The sequence below is a fragment of the Perognathus longimembris genome, chromosome 4 (genome assembly GCF_023159225.1).
Source record: "Perognathus longimembris pacificus isolate PPM17 chromosome 4, ASM2315922v1, whole genome shotgun sequence".
NCBI lineage: Eukaryota > Metazoa > Chordata > Mammalia > Rodentia > Heteromyidae > Perognathus > Perognathus longimembris.
The window spans coordinates 2452504-2474185 of NC_063164.1; the positions used below are offsets into that span (position 1 = coordinate 2452504).

Sequence of the window (21682 nt, forward strand, 5' to 3'; positions counted from 1 at the left end):
CCCCGTGGGCCCATTGTCCACGCGGTGTCACCTCTGCCGTCCCCCGGGATCCCGCGCAGGTTCGCTGGGTGTCTGCTCCCGCCCCTTCCCCCCTCCCCCCCGGGCCCCCCTTTCCCCGCGCCCCGCTCGATTCGCCCCCTGGATCTTCACCGACAAGGGTTTCCACGCAGACCCTCCTGTCCGCGACCCCCCCCCCCCCCGGAAGCGCCTTGTGGGGTCGCTGGGTGCTGGGGCGCAGGCCGCAGCCCCCGCTCTGGGCACCTGGCACACGGGGGCGGTTGACCTTTGACTCTGCAGCGGGGAGCAGAGTCGCACACACACACCTGGGCCTCATCCGCAGGGTCGGCGTTCGGAGCCCGTGGACTCTTGCCAATTTTCCCAGCAACTCGAGGAAGAAAGATCTAGAAGCCGGGGAAGAAACGGTGTTGTTGTGGCTGCCACGCTGAATAGCAGGGCGTGGTTGGGAGTCGGGCTCGCCCCGTGGATGGTGGACAGACGTCTTCTTGGTCAGGAATGCGGGGTTCGCGCAGCTGCCAAACCCACTCCAAGCTCACGTGGCAGAGCACCAGCCCCGAGCGAGACAGTCCAGGGCCGACGGCGGGGCCCTGAGCCGAAGCCCCCACAATTCCGTGGGCAGAGGCTGGGATTCCTCAGTTGGAATCAGCGCTTACTGTTCCTACACAATCCGCAGTGGAGACTCCCCGACGGGCCACCAGAAACAAGATGGCGGCCGCGGGGGCAGCGGGTGGCCGCGGGGCCTCAGCGGCACCCCACAAGGCCCCGGGGTCTCCCCGGGGCCACAGACCGCGCTGGGCGTCCACTCACCGGGAGGCTGGACGTCCTCCGGGCCTTTCCCGAGGGCTTCACCTTGAGCCCCGCGGCCCTCAGAGCTGCAATCCGGGACTCGATGTCCGAAACCTGGAGAGACACAGACAGACAGACAGAGGGTCAGAGTGACAGTCAGACGGACAGTCACACGGTCAGACGCCAGGACTCGATGTCTGAAACCCGGAGAGACAGACAGAGAGTTAGATGCCCGGGTTCCGTGTCCCAAACCTGGAGAGATGCAGACAGACAGACAGTCAGACAGATGCCAGTCAGTCCTGTCCTATCCGAGTCACAGGGGGGAAGGAGCAACGCCCCTTGCTCCCTACCTCCTCCCCCCACCCAGGTCGCAGGTGCAGCAGGTTTTGCACAGGGCTCCCACCCCTTCTGGGGTCTGTGTGGTTTCCGGGAAGTCTGGATCCCACAGGGGCTTGGGGGGAAAAAGAGCCATGATTTCCTCAGGCCTGTCCTCCTACAGAGGACACCAGAAGCTTCTAGAAACATCACCCCTACCTCATTTATTCTTTGTTTTGGTGGCAATCAGGATAGAGGCCAGGCCTCACCCATGCTCAACCCATCCTCTACCACTGAGCTACGTGGCCAGCCCACCCCCGCCCGCCCCGAATTTTCCTCTGAGCCCCTTCCTCTGGGACCTGCCTCTTCCATCCCTCCCATCGTGTTTCAGGATCTCACTGCCGATCTCTGAACACACCAAGCCTGGCCCCACCCCACGACTTCTGCACGTGTTATTCTGTCCACCTGCGTTCCCTGCGGGGCTCCGGCGGGGCGGGGAGGGGCGGGGTGGGGCGGGGCCACGCAGGGCCCAGGGCACCCTGGGAAGCTCAGGCCTGAGGCGGCCCTGGGCCTGAGGCCAGAGCTGGGCAAGCAGGGCAGAGCCCACATCGCAGCCGCCCCCAGCTGCTGCTGGCCAGATGGACAGCATCCAGAACGTTCTCTCATGGCTCAGAACCCCTCCCAAGAAGGGCAGAAAAAAATAACAGGGTGGGGTAGGGGGTGGGTCTCGCAGGAACCCCAAACCCACGTTCTGTCCCCCCTGGCCGCTGGGGAGGCCGTCAGCACTGCCCCGGTCTCACGGCTGGTGCTGGCCGCCCGTCCGTCCTCACCTCGGGGATACCCCCCCCACCTCCCTCCCCCACCTCCCCCCCCACCCCCGGCTACCTCGCTCTCCGTCTGCTGGACTGCGGATGCCGCCTTGGCCACTCTGCTCTCCAGCTCTGACAGCGCCTCCTCCGCGGTCCTGCCGGGCTGGACAGCGTCCCGAGGGCTCTGGGGGCTGCTTCCCCGCGCGTCGGTGGGGACCCGTCGCTGGACACACCCCTGGGGTGGGGGCCGCGCTGCTCACGCAGAGCTGGGCGCAGGGCCCTGCCGCCCGGGAGTGCCTGGGCTGGTCCTCAGGCCCCTCGCCTCGGTCCCCCTCCCCCTCCCTCCCTCCCCTTTTCTTTCTTCCTTCAGTACTGGGGTTTGAACTTAGGGCCTGTGCCAGGCCTGTTTCTCTCTTGTTCGTTTCTGCTGTTTATTATCGAGGTGGGGTGTGGGAACCTCCCCGCCCGGGCTGGCTTCACGCTGCAGTCCGTCCCTCCTCAGCCGCTCACGGTCCGCGATGGCCTGAGTCCCGGGGCCTGGCTCCAGCCCGCTGGGCAGGTGGCTATCCGCCCGGGTCCCTCCTGCTGGCCACCCAGGGCCGCCCATCTCGCCTGGCCTCTGGGTGCTCACCTGCGGGGCTGCGCCCGGCGGGGCTCCGTCCGGACCGACCTCGGCCTCCCCGCCTTCCCCGTCCTCTTCCTCGGTGGAGGGCCCCTGGTCGCTGATGCTGCGGGTCAGCGCCTCCAGCCTCCGCCTCAGGGCCTCCTCCTCCACGTCGGCCTCCGTGCGCGCTCCGGGGGCTGGGTGCTAAGCAGAGGGGAGGCGGTGCTGGGAGGTGGCCCCGGGAGACCGGGCAGCGGCCCCTCGCCCTGCTCCGTCCCTGCCTCTCTGCCGCGAGCCTGCGGACGCGGCCTCCCGTGACGCGCATCCCGCATTGGCTGCTGCGGGACGCACGATTGCCCCGGGTGTCCTTCCCGCCCTGCTTCTTCCCTTCTTCCTCCCTCCTCATCATTGTCTCCTCTCACCAGAACAGAAAGCCCGCGAGACGCGAGGCAGGCAGGTACTGTTGCCAGTTTTGTTTTTGTGAGTGGTGGTATTGGGGTTTTGAACCCAGGACCCTGTGCTTGCTCTGCCGTGCTCTGCCACTTGAGCTATGTCCCTGCCACCTCCACCAGACCAGGAAGCAGAGCCTGGCACACCGTGGAAACCTGCTGGCTCTTTTGGGGTTCTATAGACCCATGTAGCCACTTAATCACATAGCCACGAAACCAGCTGCTGGCGGCTCACACCTGTAACCCTAGCGACTCAGGAGGCTGAGATCTGAGGGTCACAGTTTGAAGTCAGCCCAGGAAGTGCCACGGTGGCTCAAGTGGTAGAGCATCCGTCTTGAGGAGAAGCAGCTCAAGGATGGTGCCCAGGACCGGAGTTCAAGCCCCAGGACTGGCACACACACAGGAAATACAGCCATGGAGACAGAGCTCTCTACCCACCCACCCTCAGCAGGTCCCCCAAAGCCGGCGGCTGCATCTGGCCGACACCTCCTCCTCACCCCGCCTTCCGGGGCCAGTCACCGCCCCCCCCCCGGAGTGCAGAGAGGAGGAAGTTACTCATGGCCCTGCCCCGGGCAGGATCGATGCCTCTCAGCGCCAGCTCTTCCGTCCAGGTGCTCACTCACCGTCGCGGCATCGATTTCCTCTTTGAGTCAACCTCTTAGGTTGATTCGGTCAGTGAGGCCCTGCCCCTGGGCTTCTCAGAGCTACACGGGGGCAAGGGAGGCCGAGTAGATTGGGCTGACGAAGGAGCACCCAGCATTTTCTGGGGTCTCTTCTATGAGAGTCCTCTTTTCTGGTAAGGCCCAGAAATGGGACCAGGGTGCCGGTCCTGCCCCTCCAGCTTCCAGATCCACAGCGGAACAAATCTCTGTTCTTTGTCAATTGCCAGGTCATCAATAAGTGATTCAAGTAGTGGACTACACCGCAATGGGGACTGGGGAGCCCCTGCTATGGCCTGGCCCTCAGGGCTGCCTCCACCAGGCTCCTCCCAGCTCTGACTCCCTGTCCCTTTCCGGCTCCATCCTTCCTGGGGTGCTCTGCGTTCTGGCCCCAGGGCGGCTCTGGCCGGGGTGGGAATCCACTGCTCCCCGAGCTCTGTGTGCAGAGTCCGGGCCTGGGCGGCGGAGCCTCTGGCCACGTCCTCCGGGGCCGGGGCTGCGGCCCGGCTCTCCCCGCCAGCCTGGGGCGTTACCTGGGCCGGGGGAGGCACGGCGGCAGTGCTCTCCAGGTGAGTGCGCAGGTGCTCCACGAGGGACACCTGCTCTCTCAGCTCAGAGATCTGCGGCGGAGACAGAGGCCCGCGGCCCCACCGCGGCTGCCGCCCGCCACAAAGCCCGGGAGGCTGCCGTGAAACCCAGCCCTGTTTGCTTTTCCTTTTTCTTTTTTAAATTGTGGCAGTACTGGGGCTTGAACTCAGGGCCTCACGCGTACACTTGGCTTTGTTTTACTCAAGGCTGGCACTCTACCGTGTGAACCACAGCTGCGCCTCTAGTTTTTTTTTGTTGGTCCATTGGAGATAAAGAGTCTCACAGAGTTTCCTGCCCAGGCTGGCTTTGAACCTCCGCCCTCAATCTCAGCCTCCTGAGCAGCGGGGAGGACAGTGTGAGCCACGGGTGACTGACTGGCACCCACATCTGACCTCGTCAAGCAGAGCTTGGGAGCAGAACAAAGGCAGAGAGCGGGGTGCCGGGGACCCAGCAGCGGGCAGAGAGGTCCAGCCAGAGCCGCCGAGTTCGCGGGGGGGGGGGGGGGTGTGGGGGTGGGCAGGCGACGGATCCCACAGGGCCGCCACGGCCCCTGCCAATCCTGGTCTCCACAGCAGGGTGGGGATTAAGCAGGACGCGGCGAGCAAGCCAGCGTGACGAGCCAGCTGGCGCCCTGGGCCCCGAGGCCCTGCAGGTGACCACAGACAGTGACCGGAGCGCAGCCTCCTCCTCCCTGAGTCACCAGGCGCCTGGGTCACCAGTGTCTGTCGACGGCCGGGCGGAGATGGAAAAATCAATGCCTCTCAGCGCTCCGCGCCCCGATGATCGAATTTACGTCTCGCCCGGGCTTCAGAGCAGGAAACGGCCCCGCGGTGCGTCAGACACGGCGCGGCGGGGCGGGTGATTAGCTCCGTCCCCACACCGCCGAGCGAGAGGGAAATGGACGCTGGAAAGGTCAAGCCCGGCGCGCGGCAGCCCTCCGCCCGTGTCTGCCTCCGGTGGCCACGGGGCTCTGGTCCGTCTGGCGTCTTCCTGGAGTGATCAGCGCCCCGGGGGCACTCCGAGCGTGGCCTCCGGGCCCGGGGGACTCGAGGCAGGACGGGTGCCTCTGCTGCAGTGCCCAGTGAAATGACGCGCTCAGTGAGAGCCCAGGGAGGACGGCCCACCGGGAGCAGCTTGGGAGGAGGCAGGGGAGCGAGGGCCGGGGCGGAGGCCGGGGCGGAAGGCATCGACGGGCCGGCTCCGTGGGCTGCCGTCCTGCCGTGCGGCGAGGCCCTGGCCGGGGGAGCCGGGCTCACCAGGTCAGCCCGGACGCGGGGCCGCGGGACAAGCCTGGCTTCTGACTGCGGTCCAGTCAAGCCGGTCGTGCCCGTGCACGGTGGCTGCTTGGGTTCTCAACAAAGGAGACACAAGCAGCTTAATTCTCCCGGTTGAAAGGCAAGGGATGAGCCAGGAGCTGTGGACCAGCCCTTCCATCCTAGCCATCAGGAGGGGGAGAGTTCCAGACCAGCCTGGGTTACAGAGCAAGGCCCAATCCTATAAAACCAAGGGTTGGGGGGCTGGGGAATATGGCCTAGTGGTAGAGCACTTGCCTCGTATACAGGAAGCCCTAGGTTCGATTCCCCAGCACCACATATATAGAAAAGGCCAACAGTGGCGCTGTGGCCCAAGTGGCAGAGTGCTAGCCTTGAGCAAAAAGAAGCCAGAGACGGTGCTCAGGCTCTGAGGTCCAAGGCCCAGGACTGGCAAATAAACAAACAAACAAGGGCTGGGTCTATAGCTCAGTGGTAGAGCACTCACCTAGCATATGCAAGGCCCGGGGCGGGAATAAGCAGAGGGGACCTTTCCCTGTTCTCCCTGCTTCTCAGTTCTTGCAGTTTCTTTCTCTTGCCTGGTGCTGGTGGCTCATGTCTGTTAATCATAGCTACTGGGGAGGCTGAGATCTGAGGTTCATGGTTTGAGTCTATTGAAACTCTTATTTATCTCCAGTTAACTAGCAGAAAGTTAACCAGCAAAAAAAGTCAGCACTGGAGCTGTGGCTCAAGTGATAATCTGCCAGCCTTGAGAAAAAGTCTAGCGAGAGTGCAAGGCCTGAGTTCAAGTGCCAGGACTGACAAACCCAAGATGTTCCCAAGGCCAGCGACTGTCGTGCAAAGCTAAGGCTCACCAGGTCGGAACGCTGGAGTCCCTGGGTTCGGGGTTAGGACAGTCCTGTGCAGATGGGGGACAGGGGAGGGAGGTTGGGCTATGAGCTCCTAGCTTGCGATCTGGGTGTAACAAAACTGGCACCTGTGGCCCGCCACGGAGTTCATAGTTGGGGTGTAAACGCCCATTCTGATTTGAAGAGGAAGGTGCTGAGCCAGGGCTGCGGTGCGGGCTTGGGACGGGGGGGGGGGGGGAGGGGAGGGCCAGGGCTGCTCCTCGCTTGTGGAAGCGGCGGTCTTCACACCGCGGCTTGTGCCACCCCTGGCAGCACCGGCTGTCATTCTCCGGAGCCCCTGGCCCCGAGGGCGCGGCTGCGAGTCCCGGGTTTGGGAACCGCGGTCTGATGGGAAAGGCCACCCAGGATGCTGGCATCGAGGGAAGGCGGACGGTCCCTTCAGGTCACCAATTCCCCCACATACAGACCCCTGCCAACGAGGGAGATGGTGGCTGGAGGAAATAATAAAAGCCACTGGGAATAAACGTGGAGAAAATCCCAGCAAGTGGGTGGGGGAGCCTTCCGAGGAGGCGCAAGGGGTCGTTTGCATCTCCATCCCTCTGTGCGTGGACTCAGGGTCTGCAGCCCCCCTTTAGCCATTGTGAGTCATGTGGCTACAATTAGGGGTGCACTTGTCTCTGCTCTCGATTCTGTGGGGTCATACAGCCAGGAGTGTGAGTGTGTGTGTGTGTGTGTGTGTGTGTGTGTGCGCGCGCACGTGCGTGCTGGTCCTGGGGCTCGAATGCAGGGCCTGGGCACCGTCCTGAGCGTTTTGGCTCACTGCCACTTGAAGCACAGCTCCCGGGTGGTTTGGTGGTTAATTGGAGATAAAGAGTCTCATGGACGTTTCCTTCCCCGGCTGGCTTCGAACCACCATCCTCAGACCTCAGTCTCCTGAGTAGCTGGGCTTGCAGGCGTGAGCCACCGGTGACTGACTAAATGTTCTTTTCTTTTCTGAAGACGGGGTCTCCGTAGGTAGCCAAGGGGGGCCTTAAACTCGAGGTCCCCCCGCCCCCGCCTCCCAAGTGCTTGAATCACAGACAGGAGCCATCACAGCTGGCTTCTTCGTGACTCGTTTCGAGGAACTAAAACGACTAAGGTCATGGCATGGGAGTCCACGCCAGTAACAGGTGCATGTTTTCACGAGGTAGCTCCCCAAAATGGGCAATTTTCTCTCTCAAAGTACGAAAGGCTCTACTGTTTTTTCTGAAGTGGCTTGGTGTAAAGGCAAACTGCCCTTCCCAGAGAAGCGGCGAGACGGAGTTACCTGACCGGCGGCGGCGGCGTGGGCTCTCCGCGTGGAATTCTGGGAGGGGGCCCTCGGAGCCTGGAGGCTGTCCTCCTCAGACGTGTCCACGTCGGCCAGGTACTGCGAGGGGGGCCGGCCCTTCCCCGTGGCTCGTGTCCCTAAGGAAGAAGAGGCTTGAGACCGTGGGCACAAACCCGAGGCACCGTCTCTTCTGGCCCAGTGACGGAGGCGGGCGCGGAGGAAGGGCAGCTGTGACGTGTCTGGGCTGAGATGAGGAAGGGAGCTGGCAGGGCCGGTCCCCGGAGCCCTACCGCTGGCCCGGAGGAGGGGTTAGCGTGTGTGCCAGGCAAGCCTGGAGCCAGAATAACAGGAGGCCTCGAATTCCCAGTGTGTGAGGGCCGGGAGCCTGGAACATTTCTGCCAGTGCAGGTGATTTGGGGAGTCTGTCCACTGCCTGGTTGCTCAGTGATCTGCCCTGCCCTGCCCTGCCCTGCCCTCTCTCTCTCTCTCTCTCTCTTTCTGCCTGCTAGTCCTAGGGCTTGAACTCAAGGCCTGGGCGCTGTCCCTGGCTTCCTTTTGCTCAAGGCTAGCGCTCTACCACTTGGGCCACAGCTCCACTTGTGGACTTTCGGTGGCTGATTGGAGAGAGGAGTCTCATGGACGTTCCTGCTCTGGCTGGCTTTGAAATGTAATCCTCATTCTCAGCCTCCCGAGCAGCTAGAATTGCAGGTGTGGGCTGCCAGTGCCTCGCTCCTTATGGTGTTTTTGGTGGTTAGCTGGAGATGAGTTTCTCAGGTGAAATTCTAAGCTCGGGTTGGCTTTGAACCTCACACGATCCCCCGAGGAGCTAGGAGGCCTCCGAGGAGCTAGGATGGCAGGTGTGAGCCACCGCTGGCTGGCTTGGTTTTCTTTTCATTTAGACCCACGACTCAGAGAACCTTCACGGCCAGACCTCCCTGTGGGGTGGCTTGGAATGCTTCTTTCTGGGGGCTACTGGAAGCGCCCCCCCCCCACTGCGGTGTCCCCGCCCAAATCACCTCCATGCATCTGCTCGGCCTGGACGGCACCACGCAGTGCGACCAGCCAAGGAAGCAACCCAGGCGCTCGTGGGCATGGCCTGAGTTCCAGGCGAGGACGCGGCCCCTGGCGCAGCCCCGGGGCCCGGTGCTGAGCAGACGCAGCCCGGGCAGGAAGGGCCACGAGACGCCCATCTCCAATTCACCACCGCGAAGCCGGACGGGGCGCCGTGTCTCAAGTGGTAGAACGCCGCCCTTGAGCAGAAAAGCTCAGGGATAGCGTGCAGGCCCTGAGTTCAAGCCCCGGGACTATTACCAAAGGGCACTCCGGGGCGGCCTCCTCGTTCACCGAGGCCCGCGGAGGAGTTGGCACGCGTGAGAACGGCGGGGGGGGGGGGAGGGGAGCCGCGCCCCCGAGGCGGAACTGCCCGGTCCCAGGCATCTTTGCTGGGCACTGCACCCCGCACGCACCCCGGGCTCTCCTGCCTCGTCTGCGTGCCCTGGACTTGGCGGTTGGGGGAGGGGGGGACACGAAGCCCTCCAGGCTGCTCAGCGCAGATCTGCCTCTGCACTGTGCCGGGGGAGGTAGGACCCCCCCCTTAGAGCCAATTCCACTGCTATTTCTGCGGGCACTTCACACCACGCCGTCAATCACACTACGCCGTCAATCACAGCTGTCAATCACACCACGCCTTCAATCACACCACGCTGTCAATCACCCAGCACTGCCCATCATCACCCAGCTCAGCCTTGGGTGCAGAGCCGGCCTTGCCTCGCACCACGTGACCAGTGATCCTAGACGTTTGGGGGGACCTCAGCACGCCCCTACCCCACGCGGCAGCAGTGACCTGGGGGCTGTTCGGCTCCCCTGGCGGGGGGGTCTGGGCGCCCCAGCGAAGCCCACTGTCCGGGCAGAGCGCGGCTCCCCAGGCTTCTCATGCCCCCCACCCAGGGCACCCACCGGGCCCGGCAGCAGCCCCCGGGGCTGTCCCGTGGGCGTCTCCAGGCTCAGCAAGTGCCTCCGCTCCGGAAGGTTCCAGGCTGTCCGGAAGCTCCTCTGCCTGCGGGCGGTCGCTGGAGGCTGCCGCCTCCTCCGGCACCTCGGCCTCCAGGGCGGCGCTGTCCTCGGCGCAGGGCTCACCTGACAGGGGCTACACACGGCGGTCAGCTCGGGAGCCTCCCGGGCCCTGGCTTGGCACCCTGGCAGGGCGGCCCCCAGGGGGCTGGGGGCTCCCCGAGGCCGCGGCTGCGAAGACGGGCTAGGAGCTCTTTGGGGGGTGTTAGCACTGTTGTAATTCTCCCAGGCTTCTGTCTCCCTGGCAGAGCCTCAGGCTTTCTCCTCACCTGCCCCCACCGCCACCCCCACCCCAACGTGTGCGGCCTTGGGCGGGTGAGAAGGTTCTGGTCTCGTGCCCCTTCCCCTGGGAGAGGCCACTGACCTGCAGGCGGCGGGGCGTGGCAGGGTCCCCGGGCCGGCCCGGGGCATCGCCCCAGGGCTGGGTGTCCTGGTCCGAGTCCTCCTCGCAGTCCAGGTCATGGAAGGAGAGCAGGCGCCTTTGCTGCGCCAGGTGTGCGATGAGGAAGACGGGCGTCAGGGCGGCCTGGCCGGGAGACCGGCCTCCACCACCAGCCTCCACCACCAGCCTCCCCGTGCCCAGCCCCCGACGCCGGCCTCCCCTCCGTACTCCGCGTGAGCCCTCGGGGGGCCGGGGTGCACCTGCCAGGAGACGGCTGTCCCCCACGTCACAGCGGAGCGTGGGGGGTGTGGATGGACGGGTGCTGTGGGACCGGGAGGCGCTGGCTTTGGGGTGCAAGGGGGGTCCCCCAGCCCCTGTTCTCCCAGGTAGAGCAGGCTCACTCCCCACTCCCTCCCTCTCTGTGCTGAGCTCAGCCTTCACCGTGGCCCCCGTGGGGAGGATGGCTGGGAGCCCAGCACGCGGCTCCGTTCGAACCCCAGGCCAGCGATGGCTGTCCAGCCGGCCCCTCGCGCCCCCCCCCCCGCACCCAGGGGCCACCTGGCTGTTTCCACCCCCAAAGCAACCACAAATAAACGGCAGTGAAGAACAGGAAAGGCTCGTGGCTGGCGACAGGGGTGAAGGATGCCTGTGTACCCGGGGTGCAGGGCTGCCTGCAGACGCCCTGGGTGCACAGGCCTGTTTGGGGGACTGGGGGGGTGGGGGGAGTCTCAGCTCCACCCTATTGGCTTGGAAGTGGGTGGGGGGGGGACGCTGTCCATGCTGGGCTGTGGGAAGAAGGCTCCGTGAAGCGCCCTGAGGTGGGCAGTGGAGGCGTGGTGGGGGCCCGGGAGTGGCCCTGAGGTGGGTGGTGGAGGGGTGGCGGGGTCTGGGCGTGACCCTGAGGTAAGCAGTGGAGGCGTGGCGGGGTCTGGGCGTGGCCCGGAGGCCTGCGCAGGGCGGGGGTCTGGGCGTGGCCCGGAGGCCTGGGCATGGCAGGGTCTGGGCGGGGCCTGGAGGCCTGGGCGTGGCAGGGTATGGGTGTGGCCCGGAGGCCTGCGCAGGGCGGGGACTGGGTGAGGCCAGGAGGCCTGAGCTTGGCAGGGGGGGGGCGCGGGTCTGGGCATGGCCCGGGGGTCTGGGCGTGGCGGGGTCTGGGTGTAGCCTGGGGGTCTGGGCGTGGCCCGGAGGCCTGGGCGGGGATTGGGTGTGGCCCGGAGGCCTGGGCAGGGACTGGGTGAAGCCCAGAGGCCTGGGCGTGGCAGGGTCTGGGCGTGGCCCTGAGGCTGGGCGGGTCTGGGCGAGGCCCTGAGGTAAGCAGTGGAGGCATGGCGGGGGGTCTGGGCGTGGCCCGGAGGCCAGGGCGTGGCAGGGTCTGGGCGGGGCCCGGAGGCCTGGGCGTGGCGGAGGGCTCTGGGCATGGCCCGGGGTCTGGGTGTAGCCCGGGGGTCTGGGCGTGGCCCGGAGGCCTGGGCAGGGACTGGGTGAAGCCCAGAGGCCTGGGCGGGTTCTGGGCGTGGTCCGGAGGCCTGGGCGTGGCCTGGAGGCCTGGGCGGGGTCTGGGCGTGGTCCGGAGGCCTGGGCGTGGCCCGGAGGCCTGGGCAGGGCGGGGTCTGGGCGTGGCCCGGAAGCCTGGGTGGGTTCTGGGCGTGGTCCGGAGGCCTGGGCGTGGCCTGGAGGCCTGGGCGGGGACTGGGCGTGGCCCGGAGGCCTGGGCGGGGCGGGGCCGGCCCCTGGGCAGGGCTTACTCTGCCGCCCAGAGCCGGGGCCTGGGCCTCGGTGCGCAGCTCCCCCTCCTCGTCTGTCTGCTCGCTGTCTCCGCTTCTCTCCCCAGGACTTGGCTCCGTCTCTCCTGAAACAGACGGCGCGATGTCTTCACCCAGCAGAGCTAGACGGGAAGGAGCGCGGCCGTCTGCCATCAGGTCATCCTCCTCCCGCCTGCTTTCCTCCTCCCCGTCCCTTCTTCCTCCCGCTCACCCACCTGCCCATCTGTCCACCTTCCGCCGGCTCCCTGTCTGTCCTTCTCACCCCCCCCCCCCCCCCGCCTCCCCCGCCCCGTCCTCACGGGCTGCATCGAGGGGCATCTCGGTCTCCCCCCACCCCTGCCCGCCCCGCCTCTCCCGTATTGAGGAGCACCTGGCAGAGGCCGAGCCGGGGAGCGGGCCTGGGCCAGGCCAGAAGCGAGACCTCTGCCCCGACAACCTCCTTGGTATTTGGTGTCCCTGTCTCACAGCGCCACCTTCTGGCCGCCAGTGGTGACAATTTTGAACCCCAGGCCTGGTTGTGAGCACACAGGGAGACCTGGGGGAGAATGCCTGGGGGAGCGGGGTGAGGGGCATGGGGTGGGGGGGGAACCCCAGTTTAGAAGCGCTTCATCTGTACTGGTGTCCCTAGACACGGAGGCCTGGCAGCATCGTTGAGTCCAAGTTCGCTGGGTAATACGTAGTTGGATTATAAAACATAATGAAGGACTGGGTCACAATGCATTTCTCTAAGTCTTTTTCCCCCTCTCCTTTCGACAGCACTGGGGTTTGAACTGAAGGTCTTGCATTCTACCACTTGAGTCATTCCTTGAGCTTCCTTTTGCCTCCCCCCTCTCTTTTTTTGCCAGTTTTGGGGCTTGAATGTAGGGCCAGGGCACTGTCCCTGAGCTTTTAGGCTTAGGGTTAGTGCTTTACCAGCTTTGAACCACAGCTCCACTTCTGGTTTTGGGGTGGTGGTTAATTGGCAATAAGGGTCGCACCGATTTTCCTGCCCCCAAGCTGCCTTTGAACCTCAGTCCTCAGATCTCAGCCTCCTGAGTAGCTAGGATTACAGGTGTGAGCCGCCGGTTCCTGGCTCTTCGGTTCTTTTCAATGTAGAGTCTCAATTTATGCCCGGCCCACCTGACTTGTGAAATGGAGTGCCTAGAACGTTATATACCTAGGCTGGCGTTGAACCAAGAACTCCAATCTCTACATCTAAAGTGGTGAGGATTACAGGCGTGAGCCATCATGTGTAGCTTAGGTCTCTCTCTCCCCCCCCCTTTGTCTGTCTGTCTCTCTCCTAATAGTATACCAGTACTGACTTCTCACCTTGATGTGACGTTCTGGAAAGAACATGATTTAGAATAGTGGGGGTGTCGGCACCCAGTGGGAACTCCCAGGAGGTCAGAACAAACCGTGGGTGACATGCCACAGGTCACGCGGCAAGTGGGTCACGCGGCAAGTGCATCTTCACACGGGGCGCCAGAAGCAAGAACAGACAGGCGCATGCCTGTCCTCCTAACTACTCAGGAAGCGGAGATCTGAGGATCAAGGTTCGAAGCCAGCCTGGGAAGCCAAGTCCATGAGACTCTTACCTCTAATTAACCCGCAAAAAGCCAAAAGTGGAGGTGTGGCTCAAGTGTTGGAATGCTAGCTTTGAGCCAAAAAGCTAAGAGAGTGCAAGGCCCCGAGTTCAAGCCCCAGTACACACGCAGGCGCGCATGCACGCACGCACGAAAGGAAGAGGATGGATCGGCAGCCCTCCCCCCCCCCTGGAGAACCTGGGCTCACCTGCCGCCCGCCGCCGCCCGCAGAGGGAGCGGACCACCTTGGCACTGCCAAAGCGTTTGAAGCGGGCTCTCACGTGCTCGTAGTACCAGCCCAGCGAGCCCATCCGCGCCACCCTGCGGGGAGAGGAGCCCAGGCCCCGGGTTGCTGCCGGCGTGCACGGACGCACGCTCGGCCCGCCCGGGGGAAGCCAGCGGGGCCTCTGGGCCGCGGCCCGGCTCACCTGGCCAGGTGGCAGGGGGCGCAGAGCCAGCCCGGCCCCTCGGGGTGGGCCTGGCTGCAGCTCTTGCAGACGAAGAGCCCGCAGTCCTGGCATTGTCGCCGCCCGCCGGCGAGGCGCCCGTGGGGCTGCAGGCAGTGGGCGCAGTGGCTCTCGTTCAGCTGGGCAGTGCCACACAGCAGCTCCCTCCGGGATGCTTGCTTCCGAAGCTCGTCCTTCAGCTCCCTTGGGGAGAGACGAGCGTGAGGACCGCACAGAGCCGGGCGCCGAGCTCCTCCCGAGGCGGCCGCCCGAGGGTGGAGGTGTGGAGCCAGCCCGGGCGGGAAGGCCGGCCAGCCTCTTATCTCCAGTGAACCCCCAACATGCCCGAAGCGGAGCTGTGGTAGAGCGCCAGCCTTGAGCACAAAAATGGAGGGGCGTGGGGCACCCCTGGAAGTCAACGAGCCGGCCCCGCCTGTTTCTCAGTCTTGGGGCCACGTGTGGCTAAGATGGCGGCGCCCCACAACAACGCGCAGCTGCTGCAAGCGTCTTTGGTGATAACCCGGAGGCGGTTCTGTGGGCGGTGACGCCCCCCCCCCTCTTCCGCCCTTGATGGACAGCTCACCCCTCCCCTTCCTGCCGATCTTAGACCTGATTGGCTCCTGTGCCTTATATTAGTGGCAAGCACTTCCCCAATAAACGAGATCTTGCGCCGACTTGACTCCCGGGCTGTCTGATCGTCCTGCGGTGAGGGAGGGCTGGGTGCGGGCGGCCTGCCGGCCCTTTCCTTGCTTGGCTCCCGCGGGTTGGGGGAGCGTGGGGGGGGCTAAAGACCCCGACGACGGGGCAGCACCTAGACCTTGAGTTCAAGCCTCAGCCTCGACACACACCAACACGCACACACGCACACACACACGCACATACAATGCAGATACATTGTGCGTCAGGCTCTGAATGTGTGTGTATATACGTGCGTGATTGCATATATATACACATATATATACACATATACATATATATATATATATATATACACAATCACCTGCGCTCTCTCTCATCTGTAGCAATCAGTGACGTGGAGTTGGGCCAACGCCCGCCCAGCCGCCCTGACCACACACAGGCCCAGCCGCATACCCACTCTCCCGACTCGGGGCAGGACCAGGAGCGATCCATCTCAATCCCAGTCCTGCTCATTTTCAGGGGATTGGGTGGTGAAGGCTAGACCTGCAGAAGTGACCTTGCACGGGCATTTCTGTGGCCCCGCCTTGGGTGGCAGGGCCCTGTGCCCGTCCGTCAGAGCGTCACGGAACCCCCAGGGCAGGCCAGGGGGTCTGTCCTCAGCACACAGAGCTGGGGGCGTGGGTGGGGGTGACCTGGGGCTGTGGCCCGGGGCTGTCTCTGTGAAGCAGGGCAGTGCTTGCTTTGGGTTCATTCCAGAGCAGAATTATCCGGCACCTAGAAGTCCCAGGAGAACCAGAACTCTTCTAGAATGTCCGGTTTTAAACCACACAGCTTCTGGTGCGCAGCCAAGTTGAACTGCCTGGGAAATGAACCCCAGATAAAAACGAATGCCTTTCTTTGGCTGTGGGTGTCCGCCCAACACAGCGTTTGTGTTTTTAGATGAGATACAAGATTAACCCATTCTTGGTGACAAAAGCAGGCGAGACAGTGGTGGCGCTGTCTCATGGGAGCCTCGATCCTCCTCCCCGCGGTTGGGCCGTCTGCCGTCTGCCGCCATGCTTGGCTTAGTGGGTGAGACGGGGGTCTCTAGCTGTTTGCTCAGGACCCTCCCGAGGCCTGTCTGCCGAGCGGCTGGGATTACAGGCGTGAGCCACAGCACTGGGACTCCTCCGTCTCGGCTCTTCCACATAGGCCAACCCCAGTGGGAACTCTGGTTGGAAAGGTGGAGTCGGGGGCAGAGAGCGACAGAGCCGGGGAGATCACGAGGCCCCAAGCTATGCTTCAGTTTGTTTCCTCCAGGGGTGGGGACAGGGTGGGGAGGGAGGGGGGAGGGCACAGGGCAAGGTGAAAGGTCAGCGTGTGTGTCCAAAACACAGGAACTACATTCCTTTGCACAGCCCAGAAGAGCAGGTGATGCTGATCGCATGGATCCCAAAGATGCACAAGTACGCCCCCCTGCCCCCCCACAAAGAACAGCAAAGGAGCCGGGTCCTCATGTTAGATGGGGCCGCCAGGCTGGGGGTTACCCCCCCCAATACAACAGAGGAGACCGCAGTCCAGCAGCGGGCACAGATAGCACCGCCCACTGGCCTCCTAGAGCCTGCAAAGGGCAGGGGCGCTGAACCCCAGTTTCTACAGATCTCCTGGGGAGACCACATTTGCCCCGCAGCTCTGAAGCTTGGCTGAAATCAGGGCGCTGGTGGCGGGACCTGAGTTGTATCAGGACCCGCCTCTGCCCCCCCCCCCCCCCCCCCGCATGCCTTCCCGTCCCCGAGTCCCAAGAGCGAGGAGCTCAGACCCCCGGGGGAGCAGCGTGAGGCTCCCTAGGGACGGAGGAGCAGTGATTCCCAGGAGGACCTGGGTGACGGGGCTGCCAGAGCCCCCCTGCCCTCAGGCGATGGGAGGGGACCAGGGCTGATGGGCGGGGCGCTCTGCAGGAGGGGTGGCCTGTGGGGGGGGGCCTGGACAGGTGGGGGGAGAGGCAGGGGGGACGCGGTGGCCATGGGTGGACGACAGGCCGCCAGGCCCCAGTCGCAGCCCCTGCTTGGAGGCCCAGGCCCAGCCCGCCGCAGCCTTGATCTCATCTGCAGACCTGAGGGCAGCTGACTTCCTGTCCCAGCGGGCAGCTGGGCGGGGCTGCAGAGCCACGCCCCCTTTCCTTTCTCTCTCCTCTCCCTCCCTCCCTCCCCCCCCCACCTCCCGTGTCAGTCTCCTGAGTAGCTAGGAGTTGGGGGGTGAGAAGCCGGTTCGCGATGGCTCACCCGACGGCTCTTTCAGATCCCGGGGATCCTCTGCGTGTCTGTGGGGATCAGAACTCCACCTCGCACCTGTTTGTCTTTTGGGGAAGCCCAGCAGGCCTCCTATTTGACTTGTGGGCCGAGCCTCTAAGACAGGGTGTTCTGGGCCAGCCCTGGCGGCGGGCGGGGAGGGGGTGGGGGTGGGGGTGGGTGGGTGGGGGTGAGTCACCGAGCCCAGCGGGCACCACGAGGCCTCGCTCCCGGCTCTCCGCCACGCCGCTGGGCAGCTGGCAGGCGGCTGGGCAGCCTCCACGAGGAGGAGCTTCCAGGACGGGGGTGACTGAGCTCCCCACGGTGCGGCTGGGGCCTCCTTCTGGGCTCGGGTCCAGGATGGGGGAGTCCCAGGACTTCTAGGTGCTTTCAGGGAAGAGGGAGGTGTTCCCTCCGAGGTTTATTTATATATCATAAATGACAGCACATGGTGGCCTTTCCTGTACGTGGACACGGTTCCGTTCCCAAGCAGCACCCTGAATACGGAGCACCTGGCAGGCGAGGGACTTGAGGGCCTGGCTCACACCTCTGGGGACAGCAGGGGACAAAGGCACCGCCAGGCAGACACCACAGGGACACAGACATCCACAGCACGGAACAGCCAGCATTCTTCTATACACAGCTTCAAAGAGAAAGAGGGGTGGCGGGAGGGGGTGTACAGTCCAAGGCAGACTGAGGAGATGCCGCAGCCCGAGCCCGGTAGGGAGGGCACCCCTGTAATCCCGGCAGTGCGGAGACTGAGGCAGGAGAAACTGGAATGAAGGCCAGCTTGGGCCTCAAGGAGGAGAAGGAGTCAGCAACGCAGAGAAAGGTCTGGACTTCGTTGGAGACGCATGGAGAGACATGGACACAGAGCAGACGCTCGATGCAAGGAATTGCTGTTCCTTGCTTTGGATGGAATAAAGCATCGTTCAGGCTGGGTGCCAGTGGCCAACCCTGAAATCCTAGCTACTCGGGAGGCTGAGAATGGGGGAATCGCAGGGTGAGCACAGTCCTGGCAGAAAGTTCTAGGACTTCTTCTCAGCCCCAGGTGCCGCAGAGCCCGGTGTCTGCTGTCCTGAGCTCCCTGGAGGAGGCTGGAGGACGGTCCCCGGATGGGGCCCCATCTCACGGAGGGAGGCTGGCCGAGGCTGCCCGGGCCTGTCACCCTGCGGCGACGGGAAGCCCTCAAATAGGCCGACCACAGTCCAGGGGTTCACCTGGGAAAAGTGCAGGGGCAGAAGTGGGCGGGGGGAGGGCGGGAGGGAGGGCCAGGGTGACAGCTCACACACCTGGGCTCCGGCCCCAGAGGTGGAGTGGTAGCAAGGACGGGGCCCGGTAGCCATCCTCAGCACGTCCAACAACACAGAACAGAAACCAGTAACGCGCGACATTCACAAAGCCCGCAGCCAAAGCCAGGGGAGGTCACTGGTCACGGGGAGGAATGATCCAGAACAAAGACAGAAGCTGGCCCGGGCCCTGGACTCTCCCAAAGCAAATATTTAAGAAGGGGAGGGAGGTCAGAGCAAGGAGGAAACAGAGGCGGGGCCGGAATCACCTCCAGTAATGAACGCTAAGCCTGTAATGAACACTCTGAGATGTTTCTAGTAGGGACGGGCGTAGGGGCTGGGGAGAAACGGGCTCTGTCCTCCGTCGCTTGCGAAGCCCGTGGCCTTCCACCCTAGCCAGGCCCGTCTTCGAGCTCTCCGGCCTTTGCCTCGCAGCGCCGCGTCTTGATGGTGATCAGACATGGCCTGTCTCCTGTCCCGGGAGCAGCTGGCCCCGGGTCCTCAGGGCGCCGGCTGGCTGCCGAGAGCTCGTGTTTGGCGTTTGTGCTCCAGGCTGGTGCTCTACCACTTCCGCTGCTGGCTTTTTGCTGCTTAGTTGGACATGAGAGTATCGCAAATCTATCTGTCTAGTCTAGCTTTAAACCTCGATCCTCCATCCTCAGCCCTCAGCCTCCCGAGTAGCTGGGGTTACAGGCATGAGCTGCACACCCCCCGCAGAATCCAGAGTCTTTGAGTCTTCATTCCGTTCCACCCCTCCAAAGCGCCAGTCACGTCTGGTCTGAGAAATACTCAAGCCACGTTTCCTGACCTAGGGGCTCGTATGTCTGTCTGCCTGTCTGTCCCGGGACTGCCTTTGTGTTCCTGGGATCAGCCCGGGCTCGTGGACAGGCTTCCCCGGGGTGGAGTTAACAGGACAGCGAACAGGAGACAGAATAAGCCACCAAGAAGAACCAGGAGCTGCCTCCCTGACCAGACACGCCTCCAGGACACACACACACACCCCTGATGGGCACCCGAGGCCCTTAGTGCGCCCACTCCCTAATCCCACGGCTCCCACGAGACACGGAGGAGTGGGTCAGCCGCAGCGCCCCTGCCGGTTCACTCTATACGGATGGCAGAGACGGTGACAGGCTAGCCCACTGGGAGGGGCCTCAGTCGGCCCTCCCGAGACCTCCTTTCCTGACAGGACTCAGAGGGGACCTGCAGGGGTCTCTTCTTTGCCATTGAAAGGAACCAAGGGGCACGAAAAAGGGAAAGGAGGGGGAAGATCTGCACCCAGGACCATCCGGCATTCCTGCTAAGCCCTTTTTGGCGCACCCCTAAATGTCCACTCCCCCGCCGCCTCACCCCGGAGCTCCTCTGCCCTGGTGGCGAGGCGCTCTGCAGGTGGATGGAAGCCTGGTTCCGAGACACACGTTTCTCTTGGGGTATTCAGATGGTGAATCTGGAGATGTCACCACAGGAATAGCAGGAACGGGAAGGCAGATTGTGAGAGGCACAGCTGACGGGCTTGGAGATGGGGAAGAGACCGCACGCCCAGGAAGCCAGGCAACTCTAGAGCTGGGAAAGACCAGGAAGCCGATTCTCCCTGGAGCTGGCAGGGGGGGCTGGCTGGGGGGTGGGGGCGGCTATCCTGACTTTAGCTCCGCTGACCCCCAGAGCTGTATATATATATATGTATATATGTATATGTATGTATATATATGAGAGAAAGAGAGAGAGCGCACGGTCCTGGGAAATTAACACAATGGCCATTAGTGCTGTCTGCTGAGCTCCAGAGTAGATTGTACACCCAACGGTGTACACCCCCTGTTCGTGTACGCTGCTGTTCATGTACAGCCCCTGCTCCTGTATAACCATCGGTCACGTCTGTTCATGGATACCGCTGTTAGTGCAGACTTGCTGTTTGTGTACAGTCACTGTTCGTGTGCACCCCACGTTAGTGTGGACCTGCTGCTTGTGCACAGTCAGGGCTGGGTGCGGTCCCTGGGTGTGAACAGCCGCACGCCTGTAGGCCACCTGACCCCAGCAAGTCTGAACCCACCGCCTGGCGCTCCAGAGCCTGCTCCACGTGAGCTGACCTCAACGCCTGCCGCTCAGTGACTCGAGCATGACCTTGGAGTCACCTTTAACTCCTCCCTTCCTTGGACCCTGCATCTCCAATCCCTGGGCACACCCGCTGGTGCTGCCTTCCAAGGGTACCGCCCACACCTCTGCGGCGCCCTGCCAGCAGGGACTCGCAGGAGGCCTCCCTGGCCTCCCTCCCTCCCTCCCTCCCTCCCTCCCTCCCTCCCTCCCTCCCTCCCCCCTCCCTCCCCCCTCCCTGCCCTGTCTCCCTCTCAGGTCTCCTGCCAGCCTCCTGCTTGCTCTGTTCCAGTTACTTCCAGGCTCCCCCCGCTGTACACGGGGCTGGGGTCCCCCTTGGGGAGGGGAGCCCCTCAAGCCCTCCCAGGGCCGGCGCGTCCCAGGCGGCACTGTTACTGTCTTAACATTCATCACAGGCTTGGCTCAGGAGCCTGCGCCGGAAGCGGGGTCAAGTTCTTCCGGGAAGAAGAGCAGTTCAGCGACAGAGGGCTCCTGTAATCCCCGGGGTAGAGCCACGTCCCAGATGGCGCTTCCTGCTCCTGCCTCTCCCCCACCTCTGGCCTCGTGCCCGCCCCTAGGCACCCCACGTGATGGTCACTCTACAGCTCACAGGCCCACCCAGACCCTACGGGGACCGGAGCCCCGCGGCCCCGCCCGGCACTCACGCCAGCCTTTCCTCTTCTCGCCTCCGGAGGTCCAAGTCCCGCTGAACCACCGCCCAGACGTGCGCGGCCTCCTCATCCGTGAGCTTGGAAAGGTCCAGCTTCTTCCCCATGGCTGCTTCTCCTCTGGTCCTTGCCTAGAAAGCCAGGAGGTCAGAACAGCTCAGCCTCAGCAGGTCTGAGGCTACTGAGCAAGTCACAGGAGGGCAGAATTCCCGCCCTCCCTCCCTCCCTCCCTCCCTCCCTCCCTCCCTTTTTCCTCCCTCCCTCCCTCCCTCCCTTTTTCCTCCCTCCCTCCCTCCCTCCCTCCCTTTTTCCTCCTCCCTCCCTCCCTCCCTTTTTCCTCCCTCCCTCCCTCCCTTTTTCCTCCCTCCCTCCCTCCCTTCCTCCCTCCCTCCCCCCCCCATTTCTTATTGTGTTTTGTACCAGTACTGGGGATTGAACTCAGGGCCTGGGTCCCGAGCTTTCAGCTTTGTCGCTCAAGGCTAGTGTTCTACCATTTGAACCACAGCTCAACTTCAGCTTTTCTGCTGGTTAATTGGAGATGAGTCTCACAAATCTTCCTGTCTGGCTTTGAACTATAACCCTCGGATCTCAGCCTCCTGAGTAGCTAGGATTACAGGCGTGAGCCACTGGTTCCTCTGGCTCTAACTGTTTTCTGAACGGGCAAGTGGGTTGGCTGGAAGTTGGCATCATTTAGCAAGCCTTGTGCACTTTAGCTCATTTAAATGAGTCCATGTGTAAAATATCCACATTAGATTTCATAGGTGAAGCATTTCTCAAAGTTCCCACCCTGGGCAACACAAATGCACACACGCGCGCACACACACACATCCATGCACACATCTACACACTCATGCA

The 21682-nt window shown here is 63.5% G+C and overlaps 2 protein-coding genes across 2 annotated transcripts in view; one reads left to right on the forward strand and one right to left on the reverse strand.

Moving 5' to 3' along the window:
• Nucleotides 1-5263, forward strand: part of Rab17 (RAB17, member RAS oncogene family) — a 26495-nt gene extending 21232 nt beyond the window's left edge. Inside the window, exons 7-9 of the mRNA XM_048344466.1 lie at nucleotides 3667-3674; nucleotides 4161-4168; nucleotides 5252-5263. The gene's annotated coding sequence lies outside the window, so the exon portion shown is untranslated. The remainder of the gene's footprint in view (nucleotides 1-3666; nucleotides 3675-4160; nucleotides 4169-5251) is intronic.
• Nucleotides 1-20989, reverse strand: part of Mlph (melanophilin) — a 24286-nt gene extending 3297 nt beyond the window's left edge. Inside the window, 13 exon segments of the mRNA XM_048344330.1 lie at nucleotides 324-401; nucleotides 826-918; nucleotides 2005-2161; nucleotides 2560-2616; nucleotides 2618-2736; nucleotides 4174-4260; nucleotides 7654-7793; nucleotides 9613-9802; nucleotides 10091-10210; nucleotides 11854-11957; nucleotides 13642-13754; nucleotides 13862-14083; nucleotides 20825-20989. Coding sequence (XP_048200287.1) covers nucleotides 324-401; nucleotides 826-918; nucleotides 2005-2161; nucleotides 2560-2616; nucleotides 2618-2736; nucleotides 4174-4260; nucleotides 7654-7793; nucleotides 9613-9802; nucleotides 10091-10210; nucleotides 11854-11957; nucleotides 13642-13754; nucleotides 13862-14083; nucleotides 20825-20934 — 1590 coding nt within the window. The 5' untranslated portion in view covers nucleotides 20935-20989.
• Between the last annotated feature and the right edge of the window lie 693 nt (nucleotides 20990-21682).